Genomic DNA, 27381 nt, shown 5'->3' on the forward strand with positions numbered 1-27381 from the left:
ATTTGTCTGAGTGTTGGCACCAAATGAAGACCTTCAGTAAAGATGCAACGTATTCACAGTTTCTTTATGTGCATGACGTGCACGTTTAAGTGAGGCATCCACTGTGTGCAGAGATCTGAAAGCAGCTGCAGTTTAAACAGGCATCATCATAAATGTAGGCAGGAATTAGCTCGGTCTGACAGACAAAGGCCCTCAAGTTGGGAACAGTCAACTCTGTGCACTAAGGCCTAAGACTGTCCCTCTGCCTTTAAGCCTACAGATCTCAGTGGACTAATCATGTAGAGAAAACAGTCCATCTCTTCAAGGCACTGTGCTGTTGTGAAAATGTCCTAACCTAGGGATGGAGAGACTTAGCTCTGCATGATGTACTGAGGACTCTGGTAAGATGCTTTCACCTTCAAGGGAGCCTCAGTTTCTTCATTTACAAAATACAAAATTAAGGGGCGCCTGGGTGGCTCAGATGGTTAAGCGTCTGCCTTCGGCTCAGGTCATGGTCCCAGGGTCCTGGGATCGAGTCCCGCATCGGGCTCCCTGCTCCTTGGGAGCCTGCTTCTCCCTCTGCTTCTCTCTCTCTCTGTCTCTCATGAATAAATAAATAAAAAAAAAAATCTTAAAAAAATATATATATAAAATTAACCACCCTCCTGCATTTATTATGGGATGGTGTGTGTATGTGTGTTGTGTGTGTGTGTGTGTGTCCAAATAATGAGTGCAGGGCCTTGTAGATTCTAGGACTCTGAAGTACTGAGAGCTAACATTCTCCTTTCTCCAGCCAAAATTTTGCCTGACACTTCCACTCCCCTTGATTCCCTCACCTCAAAAACAGAGATGAGATTTTTGCAGTAGGCTTTCTCTTTATTCTTTTTAGCAGTCCCATTGTGGGGAAAGCATGGGTTTTAGTGTCTTTGGTTGTAACCAGGTAAACCACTGACTGGCTTCTTATTCCCTTGAGTATGTTTGTTAATCTTTCTCTTCTTCAGTTTCCTAATCTATAAAATGGGGATAATAATACCTTGCTAGGGGTGATATTTGAATTCACAATGACATATTGAAAGAGCCTAACACAGTGTCTGGTCCACAGTGGCTGTTCAATAAATTGTAGTGGCTACCGTAATGATTTACCATCCTTTTCAAATGGCCAGTGACAAACCATGGGAAAAGAAAGATTGTCCCACTCCCGTCCCCATCCGTCCCCACTCTCATCTGCCAATCCCAACCCTAACAGCCATTCTAGCTTTGTCACTGACTTGCTGTGGGGGCCAGGGCACCCACTCGGTGCTAAAGGGACATTAACAATATGCCCACTCTGCCAGTCTGCTTCTTCCATGGGCTACCACTTCAGCACATCTGCTGCCACCCAGCAACTGCCCAGGGGAACTGCACGCATTTCATACAAGTAGAATTGAAAGTGATAGTTATTTGAAAAGTCTAAGAAGCAATGAGAAGAAACCTATTTTGAAAACAGTGACAATTTATAAATGCAGGAGAGGTTCAATGCTAAGATCAGGTCAAATTTAAAACTCCTGACAGGTATAATTTCTATACAACCACTTGGAGCTTCTTCTCTCCTCAGTTTATTATTATTATTATTATTATTATTATTATTATTATTATTATTAAGAGTGCCTAGATAAGAATTTTGAGTTATAGAATTTTAGTCCTGGGGGCGCCTGGGTGGCTCAGATGGTTAAGCGTCTGCCTTTGGCTCAGGTCATGATCCCAGGGTCCTGGGATCGAGTCCCGCATCAGACTCCCTGCTAGGCAGGGAGCCTGCTTCTCCCTCTGCCTCTGCCTCTCTCTCTCTCTGTCTCTCTGACTCTCATGAATAAATAAATAAAACTTTAAAAAAAAAAAAGAATTTTAGTCCTGAAGGACATGGAAGATCAGAACCCATGCTTCCATTGCTCTACAGGTGTTTAAAAAAAAAAGTCCAGAGAAGAGAAGAGAGAAGATCATCAAAAGCCAGTGTCAGGGAGCTCATTTATAGAAAGTCAAAACTCTAATTCCACATCTACTATTTGATGCCGATGCTCCATTTCCTGGATGCTTCTAAAGAGTAGATTCCCTGTTTTCTGATGACATAAAGAGAACAACACTAAAGATGCGGGAACTCACAGATTTAGTCAACAAACAACCTCCTTAGTCAATTATCCATCTATAAGTTCTCCTCTCAGCCTTGTCGTTGGGGTCTTGAGCACAGTCCCCTTAGACCACAGTGTACATCTCTCCAACAAGGGAGACGGAACCAGACACCCTAAAATCCCTTCGAACTCCAAAAGCCTATGTTTCTCATCACTCACTCTCATTTACTGAATTATCATAATGGCACCTTGGAAGAATTTAAACACATCAAAATTAATAGGGTTTTTTCCTGCAATAAATTAGAAGAAACAAATGCTGAACTCTGACTCTCTGCCAAATGTCCCCAAGTTTCTATATCATTCCTCCAGATGGGTTCTCACTGAGACATACCCTACGTAGCCCTGGGGCTCAAGCCAATCTGCTGAGTGCGCCTGCCTCTTCTCATTTGTATGTAAGCTAGTACACATGGGTAAGGTCTCTCCTTTCTGAGGTGATCTATTAGTCAGTGGACATTAGTGCCACCCCTAATGAAAAGGGGTCCAAGGGGTTAAAAACAAAAAACAAAGTAATATATGACTGTAATATATGACTGGTGATTAAGACGTGATTCAGAAAACCATGGAGAGAGTCACAGCAGGTGACCATGATGCTACACGTTCTTATGGCAAATGTATGTTTAGGATGGATCTTGACAGAAGGATCAGAAACAGTGAACTTTGAGTCAGAAAGCTAGATTAACAGGCTTTTTATCTGTGTTTTTGCCTTATGCCTTGCCTTTTGCTGTGTGTTTTTATTCGTGTTTTGTTCTGTGTTCTTTTATTTGGGGGGGAAAAAAAACAACTGAGGATGTTAACAGGGGTATTTCTAAAGATAGATGATCCAAATACCCATTCTAAGATTCAATTGCTAACTCTTCAGAGTCTCGTTTGGTGAAAATGGAAGAAAAATACATAACGTAAGAGCATTTTCCCCATAGAAAGAATAGAAAAGCTAAATTGATGGGGCCTGAAAAGCTAACATCTAAATACTGATTACAAGTAATAAGAACAAAGTCAAGAGTGCCCTATGTGTGAAAGATCCAAATTCTCTAGCTTCCCAAACTCTGTGCTGTGGATTCCAGCAAGGATCAGGCTCTTTTTCAGAAAACCAATTTGTCTCTTTAAAGCTGAATCCTTGACTTGGATTCCAAATGTGCTTCAGAATTCTGCCATGAAGCCACTAAAGACCACAAGCACTTCCCTGAAGAAACGCAGTGCCTCTAACACCGATGGGTTTTCTTGTTATTCAGAGCAACAGACTTTTATAGAACCTCAAACTGGATGCCCTCACACTAAGTACATAGTGAATAAGTACATGTAGAGTAAGCTTTGGGGTGGTTTTCAAGCATTTCCCAGCAGGGATAGGATCCTGCCCTCTGCAGGAATTCCTAGGCAACTACTTCCCCAGGAGGTATTTCTCATTTAAATATAACCTCCTGGCAACCAAATATTTATCTAAAAGAAATTGGGAGTGGCCTTGTCCAATCAGGCACCTGGGTTCAGCCAATTACTCAAAAATAACAGGATTGTGGCATTTGAGGAACGCCTCCTCCCAGGGCTTTGCCAAGAAATAGCTCAGCCACCCCCCCACCATCCACCCATCCTTGTCAACACGCCTCCCTGGGCATTATGAGTGAGTGGATAGCACCACACCCAAGATCAAATCCAGGGCATTCTTGGCACAGACCCCCAAAGGCAAAGTTGCGAGCATGCGTGACAAAATCCTTGCCTGCTGCCCAGTTCATCATAGTATGCCACATAACGTGATCTTTACTGAGGATGGTAGCTCCATAAACCCCAAGGCGATGTTTTCAGATTTTATCTCCATCCACGCAAATCTCAAGCGACTTGGCTCCCATGGAATCTGGGGCCATTAATCAGTGTTGCCCACAAGAGGATGATACTTAGAATCTCACATATAACCTCTTCTTTCCACACCTAGGTTAAGCATCCAACACCTCTCATCAAGACTGACTCAGAGATCTGATCAAACTCTTCTTAGTGCTCCAACCCATGCCACACACTACCACCTGTCCTAATCATTTATTCACCACCCATTGAATACATAGCACTGTGCCTGCCACATACAAATGTTGTGTTACCAGCTGGGGGGACACCAAGATGCATAAAGCCTCTCTGCTCTGTAGCCTTTATGACTCCTTTTGGCCGATCAAAATATATAAAACCTCCTTATCCTGCCATCTAACACTGACTATGAACAGGTTTTCCTCCCTCCCCTCTCTCCCTCCCTCCCTCCCTCCACCCTTCTTGTCCTCCAGTGGCCTAGGAGACTCGTCATGGTTTCTGAAACAACTTTCCACACTTTGTATTATGTCTTTTGATAATACTCTTCCCCCAGCCCATGAGGCACTTACTGTTTTCTACCAAAATTCATTCATCTGTTGGATCTTTAGCAATAATTTCTACCCTTAGAAAAAAACAATTGCCGGGGCGCCTGGGTGGCTCAGTTGGTTAAGCGACTGCCTTCAGCTCAGGTCATGATCCCGGGGTCCTGGGATCGAGCCCCAGATCGGGCTCCCTGCTCAGCGGGAAGCCTGCTTCTCCCTCTCCCACTCCCCCTGCTTGTGTTCCCTCTCTCGCTGTGTCTCTCTCTGTCAAATAAATAAATAAAATCTAAAAAAAAAAAAAAAAGAAAAAAACAATTGCCTAATCTGTGCTCCCATAATGCACTGCTTCTATCATTCATTTAGGGTTTGTCATGTATGTGTGTTATATGAGGATTAGTTTTCTACGTATGTACTCTCGCAGTCCCAAATTAGATCTCAGGCTTTTGAGAGCAAGGCCAATGTATAATTTCTCCTCTTTCCCCTATGGAAACTACTACACCATTGTTCTCCATTTGTTGAATCACCACATTAAAACTATCGCAACGAAACCTTTTTTCCAGGATCTGGGTGCAGCAATATCTGATTTCCCATGAAAGAAAACAAACAAGCAAACAAACCAAAAAACACAAGGAAAATGCACAATGATGGTAACTATATGAAACAGCTGAAACAATTTTTTACCTAAAAAAATCAAGGAATATTAATATCAAGGTAATATTAATATTAATCAAGGTAATGTTAATTACCTACCATTCTTAATTATAAGTCGGGTTTTGCACCAGAACCAGCTTCCTCTGCCTGCTGCCCCATCATCAAATGGGACGAAATATAACACTAGGTGTTTTAGGTGGGAATGCCCTGGATTTCAGGTCACTTCTCTGTGCATACCTATAGAGTCATCCCTTCTTATACACGCCTCCTTCTTCACCTGAATTGGGGGCTACCACCTCGTTCCCTAGGAGCATTTTAACATGTACTTTCCCTGCTCACAGAAACAAGATTCCTTATCTCCTGTTAATACGGCTTAGACTCTCCCAAACCAACTCATCAAGTTGCTATTCCCCCCAGAAAACAGGCCCCAGCTCTCTGTTAGCTTGCCACAAAGGGACAGGCTAAGAGCTGAGTGAATGATTAACCCTCCTTTCTTTCACAGACCTGTAGCCCCAGCTGCCCCACTTGGTGACTCAGTAGGTTCTTGGGGAGTAGCTGTCTATGAGCATCTTGCAATACCATGAAGGATACATGTGTGCCATCTCCCTAAGAAAAGCAGAGCTAAGTGGAAAGCAAGAGGGAACTAAAATGTTTGGGGCACCTATAGCAGTCACCAGCCTGGCACTTCTCAAGTGTTCTCACCTCATCTTCACAACTCCATGAGGTGGGTATTATTAACCTCATTTCAGAGATAAGAACGCTGGCCTAAGAAAAGTTAGGTATCCAAGCCAGTAAGTGACAGATCTGGGATGGGAACCATGGGCTGTGGAATCCTGAACCACACAAACATTCTACCACATGAAACTGCCATCCCTGCCATCACCACTGCCGTCAGGAGCACAGGACTCCTGCCCTGTGCTCTATTAGGAGGAGGTTTGGTTGTATATAACAGAAAAAAAATCCTGGCTAATGATGAAACTCACATTCTTTCTTGGTAAAAGAAGATCAGAGGTGGGCAGCGTGGGAGTGGGAGGGAAGTTCCACAGGGTCCTTCGGAAGCCAGGCTCCTTTCAGCTTCCCCCTCTGCCACCCTTAGGTTTGATCCTTGGATCCACTGTCCAGGATCGGGGCTGGAGCATTACATCCATGTTAAGGTAGAGAGTGGGGGAAGTGGAAAAGGACAAAGAGTGTTTCCTTGCCTTTTGAGGAGGCTTCCCAGAGGCTCTCCCATTTCTTCTGCTTACATTTCATTGACCAGAACTTGGTCAAAGGACATCCTTAGTTTCAGGAGAGTCTGAGAAATGTAATGCTTCAGTTAGAGATATGACTTCACCCAATAACTTAGGGATTCTGTCAGATGGGGAGAGAGGAGAACGTTACTGAGAACTGACAACATGACATTTGTATTTCGCAGACATTTCTACTACTCTGCAGGCTAATTTAAGGTTTTAAAGACAGAATGTTCAGGATTCTAATGCAGAAGGGAAAAGGTAGAAAAAGAAAATTGGGTCATTTTTATTTGTATTTAGAGACACTCTACAGAGAAGGTAAAAATTGTTGCTTTTTGCCATAGTGGGAGGATCACATGAACCAGCCATGTCAGGCCTCTCAGTGTGATGCCCTCTTCAGAAGAGAGGACTGCTTTGTCTTCCAGTGCCTCGGCTCACACTGAAAGCCATACTAAAGATTTTGTGTAGCACTATAAAGACTATGGCCTTCTCTACTCCTGTGCAAGTCACAATACAAGCAACATAGAATCAAAAAGTAAAATATGTTCATGAATACTGACATTGAAGTAGTTTCTTTCTTTCTTTTTTTTTTTTAAGATTTTATTTATTTATTTGACAGAGAGAGACACAGCGAGAGAGGGAACACAAGCAGGGGGAGAGGGAGAGGGAGAAGCAGGCTTCCCGCAGAGCAGGAAGCCCCATGCGGGGCTCAATCCCAGGACCCCGAGATCATGACCTGAGCCGAAGGCAGACGCTTAACGACTGAGCCACCCAGGCGCCCCAAAGTAGTTTCTTTCAAGCTTTGAACATTTACAGTTGTGAGTAAGTACACCAGGATTAAGCTCTGTCACCATTTTGTGGCTGTACTTTGTTGCTGCCATATGCCCAGGGCTTGTCTGCCTATTGCATAATCTGAGGCTGTTTATAATTTTTCTCGGATTTCAGTTGTTCCCAGGTCTTTTTATCCTGAGTCCTATGGAGTGCAGAACTACGTCGGTAAATAAGGATTAATTTGGGGAGAAAAGTACTGTTTCACATTATCCTATTTACTGAGAGAGTATATGGGGAAGAAGAGGATGAGAAGCCAGGCAGTTACTTCTCAGGAAAGGCAACAGACTAGACCTGGTTCAGCCACCTCTTACCTCACTTGCACCTAGTGGGGAGATTTTGCTTTGTGGGTTTTTTTTTTTTTTAATACCCTCCTTGTGATGTAAAGGCTCTGTTGGATAGATAACCTCGTATTCACACATATTTAAATGAAGAATAACTTAACCTGTTTCATGCTTGACTGGGTGTTTTTAATAAAAAGAGAAATGAGGGATGACAAAATGAAAATATGAACCATATGAGTGGATCCAGGGACTCTGGACTAAGAAAAGCAGGGGCTGAGAGAGAGGAGGGAAGAGAAGAATGCATCTGCAGAAGCTGGAAAAAAAATGGATCAAACACCAACTTGGACCTTTCTTCTCTTCACCTGTTCCATACTTCCCATGGGTCAGCAAAATAAATGCACAGATGTTCAGCTTCTGCCACCAAGGTTCAATTTTCCCAAAGCAAAGAACTTTCATTGGCCAGAGCATTTTTTGACTGCTGACAATAAAGAAGTTCTTATTTTCTAATCTCATGGAAGCAAAACTGGAAAGAATGTTACAAAATCTTGGTTAATCACTGGCCCAAGAGAGGGTGGAGACCCTAAAGATCACCTAATTTAACCCCTTTCATGTTACATGTGGGTAAATTAAGGCTCTGAGAGGGGAGACGAGTATCTTCCAAGGATACACAGCAAACTGAAGACAGAATAGGGATGGAGAATTCAGACTTTCCTTTTTTCCAGAAGCAGAGACTTCATATTGCATTTTTAAGGAGTCATACTCCTTTAACTAGGATTAATAAGAGCCATGCTCTGCCTGATTAGGGTGAATGAGCTAAAAAGAGCACATCCCCAACCCCAACCAGCCTCTCCGTGCTATACCCATGGCAATCACCTCCCAGTACCCTGCTGCTTCCATTTCTGAACCTAAAACACTTCCCAAGAACTCAAGCAAACTTCACAGTTCTCTTGGTTTGGAGCAAAATGCATTGTATCAAGATGCACATCTGATTTTAATCCTCCAAATCTGTTTCCATCATCACTGATAAAGCCTTGTGTTTATATAATACCTTCCCCCAAGAAGCCCAGGGTGATTTATGAACATTATCTCATTACATAATAAGTAATTATCCCAAGAGATAAGTGGGCAATTTTATTCATTTTGTACACTGAATTAGACCCATTTCCCAGCAGTCCAGAGACAGTCCTGCAGTTCAGAGTGAGGGCTTTCAAACTAGTTTTAACTGTGAACCCCCTCATTCTCTAGTGAATGCCAGCACAAATAACAGATAAAAGCAGAATTACTCTAACTCCTCCAAAATAACATCGCTCATCCACATCTAAACACAAAACTTCTCTCCATGTTGGTGTCCCTCAGGCCCTTCATAGCTAGTAGGTCATGCTGGACTGTTTACAGTTCTTCAGAGGTACCAGGTTCTCTCCTCCTTCACACATCTTCTTCTCTCTGCCTGGAGCACACTCTCCATAATCCTCTTCACTTTGTCAACTCCTCTCCATCCTTCCAATCCCAGCTCCAGAATCCCTTCCTCAGAGAAGCCTTCCCTGCTCTTCCCTCTCCAATGTTAAGTCCAAATCCTATAATAAATGCTCTGGCACCCTTCAGGTGATAGGCTGTCTCTCAGATGGCCTCCAAAAATGCCTACTTACTGATATGCATGTCCTTGTGTGACAGCCTCCCCTGCAGTGTAAGCTGGATTTGCCTACTTGCCTCCAGTGAGCAGAATGTGGCAGAGATAATCACATAATGGTAATAGATGTCCCTCCAAGATTAGGTTACTTAAAGATGGTGGCTTCCATCTTGCTCAACCTCTCTTGCTCTCTCTCACTCTCTCCCTTGCTCCCTCTAAGGGAAGCGAGCAGCCATGCTGTCAGTGGCCTTAAGCAAAGGCTCACATGGCAGGAACTGATATCACTGGCCAACCACCAGGGAGGACCTGCACCTGCTGACATGAGTAAGCTTGAGAATCATCCTCTTCCATTGAGCCTTGAGATGCCATGGCCCAAGTGAGCTTGATTGAAGCATTGGAGAGATCCCGAATCAGAGGACCCAGCTAAGCCACACCCATATCCCTGACCCAGGAATAATAAATGTTTGTTATTTTACACTACTAAGTTCCAAGTTAAATCGTTACATGGCAATAGATAATTCAGACACCCCATACATCTGTCCTTCAGTGCATATCCCCGTTGTAATTTTAATCTTATTGCTACGATTATTTGATTACTGTCTGATAGGGCAGAAACCCTATCAATGGCATCACAGTACCCAGCACAGCAACTGGCAATGGCAAGTGCTCAATAAATGTCAGTTATGTGAATACTTTATCCAGACATCATGCCGTAGCCAGTCAGGCTCCCCAGGAATAAAAAAAATGAAGAGCATCTTCCACTTGGAGGCTCATGGTTACCTTCTCCTACATCAGGAAAACCCAATCCAGTCACCGTGTGTCAGAGTCTACTTCAACTGAGTCTTCTCACACCCATGCCCTCCTTTTGCCACTCACTGGCCTAGTTCAGGTCTCTCCATCAGAGAATCTCTCCCCTAGCCAGCCCCCTTCTCCCATTTCTGTCTCTTCCAAACCATCTCTTACATGGCTGCCACTTTTATCTTCCTGAGCAGAATGTCAGTGGTTTCAGGCTCCTTGCCCGCCCCCCCCCCCCAAAATTCATCCCTTTTCATGCTAATATGACTAAAACCCAACCTCCTCATGTTATTATTCAAAACCATTCAGAAGCTTCCACCATACTTTCCCAACAGCCAGGACCCACCCCAATGGGAGACTTGGCATGATCTCACCAGCTGAGCATTCATCTACTTATGCCTAGACTACACTGTTCCTCCCTATCTCTCTGCTCATCCTACAAAGACCTGCTCAGATTCTACCTCCTCCATTAGACCTCCCCATATCTCGTAGTAGAAATACTCCTGTGTCCACGACACTGTTGCCTCTCCACTAAAGCATTAGACAAAGCCTGCTTAAAGCATGAGTGCCTATGTGTCTGCCTTGTTGTGAGCCTATGAACATCTTGGGGACAGAGTCCATGTCTCGTCACTTTGTCATGCTCAATGCCTGCCACCTGGCCAGGGCTCAGGAAACACTCACTGAATGTAATTGAATTACTACTTGGAAAGAACATACCTTTAGGGGTCCGCCTTCTATTTGCAACATGTTGCTGGGAGGACAGATTATTAAATCAGTGTTCTTATGTTTTGTTTTGTTTTGTTTTGTTTTTTAAAAGCAAAGACCACAAACCATCTCTGAAGCCAAGAAAAAGATGCGATCGGAGGGAAATAAATCAGTACCTTTAATCCTCCACTGAGTTTGGAAAAACAACAAAATGCCAGCTTCCACCAGATCATTTCTTTTTAATTAAAAGTTAGCCAGATTCTTCTGGAGCACTCAATTTTCTGGTCAGGTCAACAAAAAGCAACCAATACCTTTCACCTCCCCCCATCCTCCGCCCCCACTCCTGGAGTTAGGCAACCCTTGGGGGCGGAATAGACTTCGGCTGTTTGCTCTGTGCTCATAATTAGATTGTCTAGACAGGAGATGTTGCTGGAGCAATAGGAAAATATTTTACAAGGTGTTCCGCAGAACCACACTTATAACAGTGATTAGAACGCACTGACAGACGCAGAGACAGCAGAATTGGCCTGGGCCACGAGCCGGTTTCACCCAGAGCAGAGCAGAGGCACTTTGAAGCTCTTGTCTGGGAAAAAGAGGCCCAATTAGAACTCTGGGGGCACAGAGCAGCTCACTGGCCTTTGGATCCAAGGGAGCTCTGCTGAGCTGATGGAGTCATGTCTGGGATGCCCTCCTGCCGCCCTGTGTGTGCTGACATTAAATCAACAGGGGGCGGTTCTAGCTCCTGCCTCCACCAGCATCTCTACAGACAAGATGAGTGGTGGTGACCTCCGCAGGAATTTTCCCAAGCCTCACTTCTGCAGCACCGCCTATCCCTTCTATTATGCCGAATGCAAATTTTAAACAGCACGGGGAGATCAGTGCGTGATGCCTACTCTTGCAGGAAGACATTTCTTGGCATGACCTTCCTGCTCAGCTTTTGTTGGCCTATCAACGTGACAGCAACAATATTTTCCAGCACAAAACCTCTTTAGAGACATTTCTCACAGGAGTAATTGATGAGGTAAAGTCATCTGGCCCTCTAAGATGAATGACTTTTGAAAACTCATTATACCAATAGAGCACCACAAAGGCACAGAATTTCAATATCAAAAACACACGCAAACCAAAAACAAAACAAAACAAAAACCCAAAACCCAAAACCAAAAAACTCATAGATTTTATCAATGAGGAAAATGAGACTCAGCAAATGGAGGAGACATATCGGGAAAGCTATCAGGACCCAGGTCTCTGAATCCTAAACAAGTATCTTCCCACCAAACCTACTAGAGAAGCAATAGGTTTGCTTCTACCATACCACATACCAGAGTGCTCACTCATACCAGATATTTTTCTGAGCATTTTAAATGTATTATCTCATTTAATTCTCAACACATATCAGTGAGATAGATACTATTACTCTCTTCAGTCTACAAATCAGGAGACTGAGGTACAAGCTGTATTGTACGTAGGTACAGGTACGTAGGTTGTTGTCCTATGTCCCTCGTAAGCAGATCTAGGATCAGTTCCCCGGGCAGCCTGACTTCAGAACCTGCTCTCTTAAGTTCTAGAGTACTCTAACCTCCCCATTACAAAGTTCAAACAGAGACCGAGACAAGGAAATGGGGCCCATTTATCCTCAAAAATGACAATGCATTTGAGGAGTAGTAGGCATCAGTCCTTGACAAAGGGGGGATTTGAAATCAGAGGACCTTAAGTTTCCAGCCCCACCACTGTCTATTTACATGATCACATACAAGTCACTTGACCGCTCAATGTCACACATGCCTCATCATCAGCTCCTGTGGGCATATTTTTTTTAAAAAATGAGAGAGTTAACAAGTTAGTATGGATTTCTGGAATCCTGTAAGTGACAACTTACTTTATTTTAGCAGCTTTCAATTTACAAAACACTCTCACATTCATCATTTAAATTGACAATGACCTATGAGTTAGGCCTGGTAAGGATTTTTATTACTGACATTTTATAGATTAGAAATTGAAAGCCCAGGAGTTAAAGCACATTGTCCAAATTTGAACAGTAAGAAAATCGGCGTGGTTAAGATTAGTCATAACTTTAACCTATGGTTAATCTCACAGAAGCCTAGTCTTCTCTCTCCTCCACTTTTTTTTTTTTTTAAGATTTACTTATTTATTTGAGAGAGAGAGGTAGGGGGTAGGAGCAGAGGGAGAGAGAGAGAGAGAATCTTCAAGCAGACTTCAGCACTGTGTGTGCAGAGCCCAACACAGGGCTCCATCTCATGACCCTGAGATCATGACCTGAGCTGAAATCAAGAGTCAGACAGACACTTAACCTACTGAGCCACCCAGGTGCCCCTCTCCTCTACTTCTCTGAAAGGTTACAGACAGAACAGGGTCATGAAAATGGGTTTGTACTTAAAATCTGAAAATAAATCCGATTATGATAGAAATAAGGTGTAGGGCTCCCATCCCAGATAAGAAACAATAACAAACGCTATGTAGCAGCAACTAGTTGCCCTAGAGGATAAAACCAGGCCTTCTACCCTTTCCTGCTTTTGTCTCTGGTTCATGCTCTGATCCAAAGAGAACTGGCCTTCATCTCACAAATACCTGATCCACAGCCTCTAGTCGTCTCTTGCCATCGCTCTCTCCTTCACATGAAGCCAAAAGGCAAGCAGCAAATAAAACAAAACAACTTTGTTTTGTAAGCACCAGCATGTGGGATTCGCTGGCACAGATTCTGCTGAGTTCCAATAGTCCTCTTTGTGGCTTCTTAAAAGAAGCTGAGCTACATTAACAGGGGAGATTATCTTCACCCAGAGGGATGGAGAAAAGGAAAGGAGAAGAGACGGGATGAAAAACACAGAGGCAAGATCATAGAAAGAGGAGAGGGAAGGAAGGAAAGGAGGAGGGAAGGGAGAGAGAAAGAAGCAAATAAAATATTATTTATCCAAAAATAACACTGGACAGGGAGTTGGAAGAATTGATTTCGAAACACAGCTCTGATACTAAACAGCTGATGGTGCCCCAATCCCAGAACCTCTTTTGTCTTGTCTCATCTCTGGACTGTATTCACCCAGCCCTATTTATTCTTGGGGGTTGAAGGGCAAATGGCCCAGGAGAGGTAAAAGTGTTTGGAAAACAAGGTCAGCATTACCACCTACAGCTAGAGGAGGCTAATGTTAAATCACTGCATTTTCTTATGACAAGAGAATATTCTCTGCCTCTGTCCAAGCTTTCCTCTGGAATCAGCTTATTATTCAGCAGCTGATTTTCCCTTGCCTCTTCCTCCTTCTCTGCCTGCTGCTGCCTGACCTCTGACCTTATAATGGTGACTTAATGCCCAACCAAGGAGGGCCAACAATCAAATCAACCTACTTAGTTCCATGTTAACAAAAGCCTTTATCTGGGAGAAAAATCAGAACTCGTTAACAGCTGATATCTATGAGGCGTATTACAAAATGCTTTCAAGCTATCTCATTAGAACCTTACAATGAGACTATTAATGAAGCAGAATGATGATTAATGTCACCTTTTGAGAGATGAGGAAACAAAGTTAATAGCTGTAAAATCAGGGCTGAAACCCGGGACTCCACTCCTAATCCGGAAATCTACTATGGAGGTTTGCTAGAAAACTGAGCAGAATTTAGAACACCACCCCTTCGTCACACTGTGTTCCTACTTCCTGGGGCCCGGGAAAGCCCTTCAGATTTACCAACAGGCCAGCTGTTGGCACAGGCTTCCTCTCCCTAACCCCAGAATGCAAATCTGGAGAAAGCCACACAAGTTAATTAGGAGGGCTGGAATTACATCAACTCCCTGTGGTAATAATTGGGTGCCTCGTGGGAAATAAAATAAAATATGCCATAAAAAATGAAATTTGTCAGGTAAAACTAATGAAAGAAGGGAGATGAAAGATGAGAGAATGTGGGAATAGTATGAATATGCAGATTTCTTATCTTTCAAAATGGAGGTTCATTGTAAGCTATTTAAGATGACCCATCAAGTGGAAACATATTATTTAAATAACCACTGAAGTAACTAAAAATGATCAGTATAGGCATGTTTTTTAAAAAAAATGAATGACGGAGAAGTACAAAAAGAAGATGAAAGAAATGATTTCTTACTTGTTAATGTAAATGGGTTTATATTAGGAAGTCACTAGATATTGGTCAAAAAGACTAGGATAAAAATACTGTGCTAAGTTACACTTATAGTCATCCATAGAAAAAGATAGACTATAAACCTTCTTGTTAAAAGAAAAACACACTCAGTGCGCCTAGGTGGCTCATACAGTTAAGCATCCTGTTCTTGGTTTCAGTTCAGGTTATGATCCCAGGATCGGAAAATCGAGCCCTGTGACAGGCTCTGTCCTCAGCACAGTCTGCTTGGGATTCTTTCCTCTCTCTGTTTTTCTCCCTCTCTCCCCCTCCCCCTGCTCATGCACGGGCTCTCTCTCTCTCTAAAATAAATAAATAAAATCTTTAAAAAAAAGAAAAAAATATACTCAATGGAAAGCAAAGGAAATCTAGGAAATATGGTAATATATTTAAAAAATACAATAATACAAAAATCAAGAGGGGAGAATGAAGATTATCACTGTCATATCATTATATGTAAGTAGGTTCATCTTACCAATTTAAAGAAAAGACCCCTGGGTTGGATCACAAAGTAAAATTCAATTATATGCTGTATATAAGAACATCTGAAAACCAAAGAGACTCAGGTTTATAGTAAGAACTAGGTAAATATATATGAAAAAATGCAAAGAAAAACAACTTAAGGTTTACAATATTCACTAGACAAGAGCAAAAACAGTCAAGGCACTAAAGAAGATAGATAAACTTTATAAGGAAAAGATTATAATCTAAAATAAATATCAAATTTTGTAAGTGTTCCTATATCAAACAAGACAGTATCAATATTCATAATGTAAAGTCACAAAAGTAAGAAAAAAAACAACCATAGTAATTAAGGAAAATTTAATTCTCCTCTGTCTATCACAGATCAAGTAGCCAAAAAATACTAATAATTGATTAATTAATTAATAGGCAAAGACAGAGAAGACATATATAATAGCATAATGATATTGGATCTGAGTACCAGTTATCAAATTCTATACCCAGAAGCAGAGACTGCACATTCAAGTATTTATGAAATGTGGATAAAAGTTAACTATTTAAATGTAAAAATATTCAGTAAATCCAAAAGCACAGAAATAGAGAAAACATTCTCTAAAAACAATGTACAAAACTAGAAATTAATAATATATTTTAAAGGAGTAAAAACCTTCCAACTTCAAAAAAAAGTTACCTTAATCATATCCTTGAATCAAAGATAAAACAAACAAAAATAAAGGGGCATATGAAATATAAAAGAACATTATATCTGGTAAAGCATAATTAAAGAAAATTTAATATTCATAAAACTTATGTATCTAATATAAAACAACTCTAAACTTTAAGTGAAAAAGTTCCAAAATGGACAACAGAATATACACAAATAGAGCACTAGGAAATACAGATAAGTATAAAAAACAATAAATGGGAAAATGAATTCTTCTATAGTGAACAAGTACACTCAAGAGGTGGTACTTTGATATCAACTATTAGTTACTCAAATCCCCACATAAGGAAAAAAGTATTACATATAAAATAATTTTTTATTATTCTTTTAATCATGTTTTCTTACTTCTCTCAGCTCAATAAAAATTTAGAAACCTGAATAAAATGGAATGATTTTCTAGTAAAAAATAAATTAAAGAAACTAACTATAAAGAGAGAGAATGTCTAAACATGCCAATACGATAGTGAAAATTGAGAAAGTTGTAGGGCTATTCCTCCTTAAAAAGCACCAGGTCCTTCCATGTTCATAGGTGAAATATACCAATCAGCTTGGTAAAAGATAAATCCATTTCTTTATTTGGTAAAATCAAGAGAGGGGGGAAAGAAAAAAAACATTGTCTTTTAAAAATGATCTAATATTAATACCAAAATCTGCAAAGACAGACCAATAAATGATAACTAAATATCAATCAAATTTATGAATATTGATACAAAAAACACTTTCAAAATTTGCAATGAATATTCAATGGAACATTAAATTATAACATAATAATCCCAAGTGGATTTGTACCTTGAATGTACAAAAATGCTTCAGTATTAAGAAATGTGTGACATAACCCATGATATTAATTAGATCTAAGGAGAAAAATAAATAATATCTCCAAAGATGCTTTTTATAAAAGCATTCATAGAAATTCAATATCTAGGCATAGATGCCCAGCAGACTAGCTCTTCTAAAGATAACAACTAGAAATTCTGCACAAAATAGATAAAACAAACCTAAAGACCCAGACCCATCTTCCTCCCCATAAAAATTCTACCTATGGCTTTAGAGAGTAAATAAAGGAAATCTCCACAATGCCAGGAGGAATAAATTTGAAAGTAATCAGTATACCAAGAACCAACAATATATGACCTATCCTTAAAAAGGACCATCAATGGAGGCAATCCATTGATGACCCATAAGCTTGAGATGACCCATAAGTTGGAACTATCAGGAAGAACTTTAATTATTGTAATTACACTAAGTAAGATAAAGGAAAATATACCCATAAAGAAAAGAAAATACATGAAGTCTTTTAAGAGAAATAGAAAATATAAAAGAGGACTAAATCGATGTTTTATTTATTTTTTATTTTTTATTTTTTTTATTTATTTATTTGAGAGAGAGAGAATGAGAGACAGAGAGCATGAGAGGGAGGAAGGCCAGAGGGAGAAGCAGACTCCCTGCTGAGCAGGGAGCCCGATGCGGGACTCGATCCGGGGACTCCAGGATCATGACCTGAGCCGAAGGCAGTCGCCTAACCAACTGAGCCACCCAGGTGCCCCTAAATCGATGTTTTAAAACAAAAAGAACAATTGAAATAAAAAAAAATACTTGATAGACTTAATAGCAGAATGAAATGACAAAGGAAAATGTCAGTAAATGTGAAGTTGCATCAATAGAAATTGCCAATCTGAAAATGAGATAGAGAAGAGACTAGGAAAAAATAGAGACTCAGATACCTGTAGGATAATACCAAATTTCTGTTATACATATAATTGAAATATCAGAAAAAAAAAAAAAAACACAGAGAATGGGACAAAAAAAGTTTTAAAAAGTAATAACCCTAAATTTTCCAAATTTGTTGAAAGACACAAATTTTAAATGCAAGAAGCTCAGGGAATCCCAAACAAGATTAAATACACACACACACACACACACACACATACTTAGGCACATCACAGTCAAACTTCTAGAAACTAAAAATAAAAGTAACATGTGAAAGCAGCTAGAGACTACACAGAATAGCAATTCAAGTAGCTGTGAACTTCTCTTCTGAAATTACGGAGGCCAGAAAACAGTGGAACAACTTGAGAGTGCTGAAAGAAAAGAAAATGTCAAGTCAGAATTCCCTAACTAAAGAAAATGTTCTTCAAGAATGAAGGCTAAATAAAAATATTTAAAATATATATATCACCAGTAGATTACGTACAAGGAATAGTAAAAATTAATTTTTCATATCAATGGATTATGGCATCAAAAAGAAATCTAAATCTTCTGGAACAAGTGAAGAATATCAGAAATGAAAATATCTATTTAAATACAAAATACAATTATATATCCTAATTTCTTTGAAATACATATAGCTTCTTTTTTAAAAAAACAATTTCATTTATTTACTTGAGAGGAGAAAGAGTGAGCACAAGTGGGGGGGGGCAGAGGGAGAGGTAGAAGCAGACCTGCCCCCACTGAGCAGGAAGCCTGATGTAGGGGCTCTATCCCAGGACCCTGAGATCATGACCTGAGCCAAAGCCAGACACTTAACCAACTGAGCCACCCATGTGCCCCGCATATAATTTCTTAAAGCAAAGTTTGTAACATTATTGTGTGGGTTTTAAAATGCACATAGAAGTAATATGCATGACAACTGCACCATGAAGGTCAGTGAGGAGGGGGTGTAAATATATACTGCTACATGCATATTGTACATGTGTATGTATGTAGGCAGGTATATATTTAATGTATATTATGATGTTTTGACATATTAAGGAAGCCTTTCTGTCTGGGGAGAGACTGCCCCTCTTGGGGCCAGCCAATTCTTAGAGATAGCAAAGGGCCCAACCCAGAGCACACCATTGATATGCATAAAAAACAACCCAGAACCATACCTCTTCTATCTGGTCCATAAACGCCACGAGGCAACATTCTTCTGCCTTAATCAATTCAGGGTCAGGTACTAAGAAACAGTGGATTACCCATATGGCTTAAAGTCCACCAAAATTATTAAAACTAGCCAATCCCCAAGTTGATTACCCGGTCATGCCTTGCCCTTCCTGGTCTAAGTTTTCTCATAACTCCTGCCCTTTCAGCCTCCTGACCAACACTGGTGACGTCCCCTGTGGCCCTATGTGGCATATGGTGACCCCCTATCATGGACCTGTGATTATAATAAACTTCTTTCTTCTAAGCTGCTTTCTCATTTTCTCCTGTGGTCACACCAACTTTATTATACCATATCCAACATTTACATTCCTGGAACACTATGTTTACAAGGTTTCTGTTTGAAGTGTAGCCTTACAATATTACCTCTAAGTAGACTGTGAAAAATTAAATACCTATAATTCCTTCAGCAATGGTTCTCAATATGGAGTGATTTTGTCCATAGGGTACATTGGCAATGTCTGGGGACATTTTACGATTGTCATAACAGAAGCAGGGTACTACTGGCATCTAGTGGGTATAAGTCAGAGTTACTGTTAAACATCCTACAATGCACAGAACAGCTCCCCACACCAAAGAATTGCCCTGCCCAAAATGTAAGCCGTGCTGATGTTGAGAAACTCTGCCTAAAGCAACCACAAAATTATATAAAATGTTACAGCTAAAAAGCCAACAGAAATATTAAAATTCAATTAGGAAGATTTAAATAATTAAAAAGGTGGTTGAAAAGATGATACAGGAATAAAAACTAGGAAGGGGAAACGGAAAACAAATAATAGGTAGACTCAACTTCAATCAGATTAAATTATATAAAATGTAAAGGAACTAAACATTCCAATTAAAAGGCAGAGATTATCAGAGTGGGTTAAAAGCATGACTCAATTATGTGATCTCTGTAAGAAATGTCTTTTGAATACAAAGACGTGGACAGCAAATGGATTAAAAAAGATTTACTATGCAAAAAAATAAGTATTAAAATGATGGAGTGGATATAATAATATTAAATATAAAAATAAATTTCAACACAGAATGCTGCTAGAGATAGAGGAACAAACATTTCATAATGAAAAAAAGCTCAATTTTTCAGGAAGACATATTAATCATAAATGTATATGTACATAATAACAGACTCCCAAAATACATGAAGCAAAAAATAATAAAATTAAAGAGGCAAGAAGAAAACCCCATGATTATAGTAGATTTCAACATTCCTTTCTCAATAACCAATAAAAAGCTAGACAAAAATCAGTAAAAATACAGATAACCTAAACAATGCTGTCAAACATAACGGACTAATTGATATTTATAGAAAACTACATACAAAATTATTTTCCAATGAACATGATCATTCACAAAGATGTACTACCATTCAATCAGTAAAAGAAGTCTCAATATATTTATAAAGATTAAAATCAAGGCTGTATGTTCCCTAAATTAAAAATAAATAATATTAAAATCTTAAGAAAACTCAAAATATTTGGAAATTAGCCAGTACAACTTCTAAAGTATTCATGGTTCAAAGAAGAAATCACAAGAAAAATTAGAGACTACTTCTTGCTGAATGATAATAGAAGCACAACATATCAAAATCTGTGAGATCCAGTAAAGGCAGTCCTTAGAAGAAAATTTAGAGCTTTAAATATTCATATCAGAAAAGAAGAAAGGCCTAAAATTGATGCCCTTGGGTTTCAAATTAAGAAGTTAAAAAAAAAGAAAAAGAAAAGTAAACCAAAAGTAAGTAGGAGAATGGGAAAAAATAATAAATCAAAGAGCAGAAATCACAAAATAAAAATCAAATGATAGTGAAAATTAACAAAATGAAAAGCATGTTCTTGTAAACCAAAAATATTGACAGGTCCATTGACAGAAAAAGAGAAAACACAAAGCACCAAAATCAGGAAAGAAAAGGGATATCACTAAATATCTTATACACATCAATGGGGTAAAAATGGAATGTTACTGACAAATTTACACTTTCAAATACAACAATGTCAGTAAATGTAACGAATTCCTTGAAAAATAAAATTTACCAAAATTAATACAAAATTAAAGAATTATGAAATAACCCAATGTTTATAAAACATTGCAAATGTGAAATAACAGACCAATATCTCTCATGAACATAGACACAAAACTCCTTAATAAAATATTAGCACACTGAATCCAACAATGTGTAAAAAAAACAAAACATCATGACTAAATGTGTTTATCTTAACAATGCAAGGTTGATTTAATATTTGAGAATCCTAGTAAAAATAGGATTTTTTTTAATTAAGCAAGGTGAAGAAAAGTAAATATGCATAAATAAACATAAATTCTTTTTAAAAAATCTTAAAAAGAACAGAGGAGTAACTATCAGATATTAAAACATAATAAAATATTGTAATAATGGAAACCACTTTGTACTTTAATAAACAGATAAATGGAATGGTGATTCCAGAAATAAAGACAAATACACATGATAAAGGTTATATGATAAAGAGGAAAAGATGGAGTATTGAACAAATGCTGCTGAGAAATCTAACCTGCCATTTAGGTAAAAAATAAAGCTCGTTCCATATCTTTTTCCTCACTTAAGATAAATTCTAGATGAAATGCAAATTTAACTATTTAAAAAAATAAAATTATAAAAACACTGGAATAAAACTTGGAATATATTTTGTAATTTCAATGTGAAGAAAGTCTTCCACAAAAAGAAGTAAACTTAGAAAGTTGATTTGAAAGACTGATAAATTTGACAACCTAAAATTCAAAGAAAGTAAAAAAAAAAATAGCATTATAAATAAGAGTTATGACAAACTGAGAAAAATATTTGTAATATATAAGGCAGAAAAGAGGTCAAATTCTTTTACAGATAAAGAGCTCTTACAAATCAATAAGAAAAAATTCAATATCCTAATAGAAAAAACATGGGTCGTTGTCATAAATAGGCAGTTCACAGAAAAATAAATAAAATGGCTTTCTAACACAAGAAAAACACCCTCAGCTTCCTTTAACTTCTAGCGATGGGCATTAAAACAAAAATGAGATGTTTTTCTTTATCTCACTGGCAAAGCAAGAAAAGATTCATAATGTGTGATATTGGTGAAGATATGTGGAAGAGGATACTCGTATACTTTGTATAAAGTATAAATAATATAATACACTCTATAATACACTTTATAATAATATAGAGTGTAAATTGGTGTTACCTGTGTAGAAGGCAATTTGGCAACATCTATTAGTTAAAATTCACAAGATTTTTGACCTAGTAATTCCACTTACAGGAATTTACATTATAGATACATTTTTATATCTGTGCCAACTCCTATACACAAGAATAGTTATAGCAGCATTGTTTGTAATAGCAAAGGTAAAAATAAATATCCATTAATGAGGGGCTGGATAAATAGATTAGCTTTCAAATAAAATATTCTGCACTATTAAAAAAGACTGAGGTTGATCTATATGATTATATAATAAAATCTCCAAGGTATATCATTGGGTAAAATATCTTGAGGCAGAACAGTTTATGACATGTGTTCCCATTGGGTAAAATAATTTATGATAAATGTACACATGCAGATATATACTTACAAATATGTATAAATACACATAAATACATACAAAAACATTTGTGTTCTTGTATATTTGCACACTATTTCTTTAAAACAACAACAACAACAACATGTAATTATTGGCTATTACCTAGGGAGATAATGCTTGAGAACTGAGAGTCTAGGGTGAGAGAGAGATTTCCTGAAAATAAACATTTTAAGATGTTTAAAAATATATTTACAATTGCTTATATAATTGAAAAATCCACCAGTTCAAAAATTCAGCAAACTAAATCAATTTGTTGCATCTTACATCCATGAAAAGCAAATTAAAAAACAGATCTTTGATATGGTGTGTTTTTTGTAAGGAAACCAACCACTTGATTGAACTGTGCTTTTTTCAACATCTTGGAAAGGTTTTCCTGCTTTTACTATGTGCCAGGCCAAGGCCGGGTGTTCAACGATACAAAACTAAACAAACAAACAAAAAAAATGTACTTGCCCTCAAGGAGCTCACCATTCAATGGGAGAAGCTCACATTCAAAGGCTCTCCTTCTGGCTTAGATAAAAAATATTTAGGAAAGGCAGTTCCTTCCAAGACCATAACAAGAGCTTAGTTCAGCAACCCTTTTCTATAGATCTCATCAGGTATCTTGGTGAATGTCAACATCTCTGAGATAGTTGATGTCATCTCCACTAAGCTCCTAGGGAAGATCTCAAAGAGACTTCTTTTAAGAGCTATTAACCATCATAGATTCTGTCCACTCAGCTTTACAGAATAATTTCAATTTCCAAAAGCATTACACTTTTTTCCACCTCTACTCCTTTGGCTGTGCTGTTCCTTCAGCTTGGAATGTTAAACTTTTGTTCTCCTTCTTCGGCCAACTCCCACCCAATGTCAAATATAGGCTCAAATCCTTCTCCAGGAAAGCCTCTCTGATTCTCTGCCACACAAATTAGGTTGAGAATATTTCCTCCATGCACCCACAGCTCTTTCCACCTTACATTCAACTATTTATTTCTCATGTTCTCATATTAAAGTACAAATTTACTTAAAGTTGTATCCCTGGTGTCCAACATAGAGTAGAAACTCAATAATTGATGAATTCAACTGTAGAGCTTTACTTTTCTCCCTTGGGTTCACCCAGCTTACCATTCTAAACTGAACTTTGTGATTGATTCCCTACATGACATACCCCCACTGAACCACTTTTCCAAAGCTAAGGCATCATACTCACTTGTCCAGTGACATCCCAGGAAAGACAAACTTGCCCAGGCACATTCGGTAGACAGAGCTCAGGGGAATCCATTGCAACTGCACACAGCTGAGCATGATAAAGTCATATTTACAAATTAAGAGAGACTTGTCCGTGACCAGCAAAATCCTCTCCTTCTCATTGTTCCAGTGGTCTATCCTGTAGGAATTATCACAGAAAATAAGAGTTGATGTCATGGTCTTTCCAAGTTAGAGATAATGGCACTCACTGAAACATCCCTACTAACACAGAAAACAGGGAGCTTTGATCACCTCAGAAGAGGGGTTGAGGAATACCTAATGCCATCCTCTCTCTCAGTCCAGTTCCATGACCAAGGGAGGAGGGAAGATGGAAGATTGCAGAAAATATATGATTCCAGAGATGAGTACCCATGAAGGGATCCATGAGGGGAATGACAAGTTTGTATCATGTTGGCAGCCACCTGATTCGTGTTCCTTCACATCTTCCCTGTTCACTAGAAAGCCTTCATCTTCCTCCAAGGACACCAAAACATCTATGCTTCTAACTCAATTCTTACCACACACTTGTCTTTTCTAATCCCCAAAAGGTATGTTACTGAGTGGAGATAAAATGGAGACTAACACAGGTGCACTGATCCCCAAGCCATCACTACATCTGTTCATCCTATCATATCCTTGAACAAGTGTAGTGGTGTTCTTATGAGCCAAGGACAAAGTAGACACTAGATAAGTGTCTACTATATTGATTTGCTTTGGCCTTGAGACCCTTTCAGGGCATGCATGGAAAATTCTGACTCAACAGAATCTCCACCAGAGAAAACAAGAAGAAATCCAAACAGTGGTGTCTGGTTAGAAGGAAGCGCACACCTCGATGTTTATAGCAGCAATGTCCACAATAGCCAAACTGTGGAAAGAGCCAAGATGTCCATCGACATGAATGGATAAAGAAGAGGTGGTATATATTACAATGGAATATTATGCAGCCATCAAAAGGAATGAGATCTTGCCATTTGCAATGACGTGGATGGAACTGGAGGGTATTATGTTGAGCGAAATAAGTCAAACAGAGAAAGACATGTATCATATGACCTCACTGATATGAGGAATTCTTAATCTCAGGAAACAAACTGAGGGTTGCTGGAGTGGGGGGTGGGGTGGGAGGGATGGGGTGACTGAGTGATAGACACTGGGGAGGGTATGTGCTCTGGTAAGCACTGTGAATTGTGCAAGACTATTGAATCTCAGATCTGTACCTCTGAAACAAATAATGCAATATATGTTAAGAAAAAAAAAAAAAAGAAGAAGGTAGCAGGAGGGGAAGAATGAAGGGGGGGAAATCGGAGGGGTAGACGAACCATGAGAGACGATGGTCTCTGAAAAACAAACTGAGGGTTCTAGAGGGGAGGGGGGTGGGAGGATGGGTTAGCCTGGTGATGGGTATTGAGGAGGGCACGTTCTGCATGGAGCACTGGGTGTTATGCACAAACAATGAATCGTGGAACACTACATCTAAAACTAATGATGTAATGTATGGGGATTAACATAAGAATAAATAAAAAAAAAAAAAAGAAGGAAGTGCACATGGTCTGTAAATCCTCTCACCCACAGCACTTTTGCTGTCTATCTACTATAGTCTTTAGGATATAGCACTCATGAGTTTTATTAGAATTATTTCAGTACACATTTTGTTTTCCCTAAAAGACTTGAAGAGGATGATCTGTGACTGATTCATACCTGAATCCTCACTACACAGAATCAATCTAATGTAAAGACAGAATGGGCATCCTATTCCCACCCATTCTCATAGAGTAACCACAGTGCTATTTTTAAAATACAAACAGAATGACATCACTCTCCTGTTTATTTTATTAAATAGCATCTCTTTGATCTTAGGAGAAAATCCGTTACCTATGGACTATAGCATTATCTCACAGCAGGCTAAGAACCTTAACTGTCCAAATCATAGTCAAATGCCTCATGCAAAGAGTATTTCTTCAGTTTCTGTATAAACTTGGCTCTCTATCATGCTCTCTCAAAGCATCCAAACCCATTGCTTTTTGTTAAGAAGGAATGATACGTAAAACATTTAGAAGTAAGTACCATGTGGACACTGACTGATCAGAATGGACACCATAGTACAGAGGGGAGGACAATGCCAGTCAGTATGAGCTCAGTATCTTGTATGTGTGTGTGTGTGTGTGTGTGTTTGCACGTGTGTATGTGTGTTCCATGAAGGCAGAGACTGTGTCCATTGGGCTACTCACTCTATCTGGTTCCTGTCAAATAGCCTATGCTAAATAAGTGTCTGTTGAGTGAATAAATGAGTGCTAATCAAAAATTTTGAAGGTTGTTGGGCTAGATGAGGGTGGGGGTGAAATCTTCCAGCTCTATAATTTACTAACTCTGTAAGATCGGATATTTGACCTGTCTTTGGCTCATATTCCTTATCTGTGAAATGGAGACAATACTAGCACTCATCTAAGTTTGGGGAGAGGATTAGGGGAAATGATTCTCAATCAGTGCTCTATAAATCAGCTATCATTATCAGTGGCAGGGACCTCAGTCACAAAGGAATTTTGGGTAACCCAGATATATGCCATCCCCTAGTATAGCATAACCTAAACACAGACAGGTAAGACAAGTCAGTAGTTAAATCAGTGCAAGGAACAGTAGACGTGTGAAAGAGAGAAAAAAGATAAAAGAGAAGAAAAGAGAGAAAAGCGGAAAAGGGAAAAACAAGAAGGCTGGGATCACTGATAGAGGCCCTATTGTATGGCGGCCATGAGGTGATATTAGTTCTACATCCCCCACAACCCTTTGAAGAAAGTCACATCTGAAGTCAGTCAACTATAATATGACAGTAGATAGTAGAATATGGTGTAGAGTCTGAGAGATCTGGTTTAAATCCTGGTTTGACTGTGTCCATCCACTCCAATAACACCGCCATACTCAACTCCTGATGCACAGAAAAAAGGAAGGAATTCTAGATAATCTGTTTAACACTCTCAGTCTTAGTCAGAAAGACACCGGGGACTCTGAAATGTCTTATCAGATATCTACATAAATTTCTCTAAATAGCTTGCATCTACTTAGCAGCAAGTTAAAAAGCTGCTGCCTAATAAACCAGACTTGGTTTTAGTCTAAAAAAACCACAGCTTTTGGTTGAATGGTTTTACTGAAAATGTCAGCACTCCATAATGAGATTTATTTTAAAAGGTAAAGGATTTGGGAAAAAAGAGAATTCTTTTTAGGAACACAGAGTGCTCTGCTGTGACACAGATTCTGCATAATTTACATGTCGGGAAAGTCTGAATTCAAGTAAACACACAGATTTATAAATAGTTTGGGGCCACATCTCTAGCTCCTGGGTGGTATATGTATTTATTTAGACTTCAATCACACCTTTTTCCCCAAATAACTCATGGAAAAAACATTGAATTTCATATTCCCAATATTAACATAATTGAAGTTGGGTTGGCAATAATATCCACAACAAATATAGGGATAGGAGTAACAGTAACATATTGTGGAGATTTACAAAGTCCTTGGATATTGATGGTCCTATTAATCCTCACAACAACCCTTTGGACTGGATGTTATTACCCTCATTTTAAAGACAAGGTAGAGAGACACAAAACCCAGCCATGGTATTGGCTTTTTTTCCCAATACCATCCACCTCCAAACAGAGCGTCCTTCAGTTGGTATGAGAATGTGATAAAACCCACTTCTGGAAGGAGCTGATGTGATGATATATACCACTCCTGGTGTGCTCT

At 39.1% G+C, this 27381-nt stretch overlaps 1 protein-coding gene across 1 annotated transcript in view; it reads right to left on the bottom strand.

The window, feature by feature from the left end:
* The window catches only part of TPRG1 (tumor protein p63 regulated 1), a 216941-nt gene that overhangs the window by 58403 nt on the left and 131157 nt on the right, over positions 1–27381 (bottom strand). Inside the window, exon 4 of the mRNA XM_054504275.2 lies at positions 23609–23785. Within this exon, the coding sequence (XP_054360250.1) occupies positions 23609–23785 (177 nt within the window). The remainder of the gene's footprint in view (positions 1–23608; positions 23786–27381) is intronic.

Source organism: Mirounga angustirostris, unplaced genomic scaffold (assembly GCF_029215605.1).
Source record: "Mirounga angustirostris isolate CCGP_5_RB_7025 unplaced genomic scaffold, mMirAng1.0.hap1 SCAF_1, whole genome shotgun sequence".
NCBI lineage: Eukaryota > Metazoa > Chordata > Mammalia > Carnivora > Phocidae > Mirounga > Mirounga angustirostris.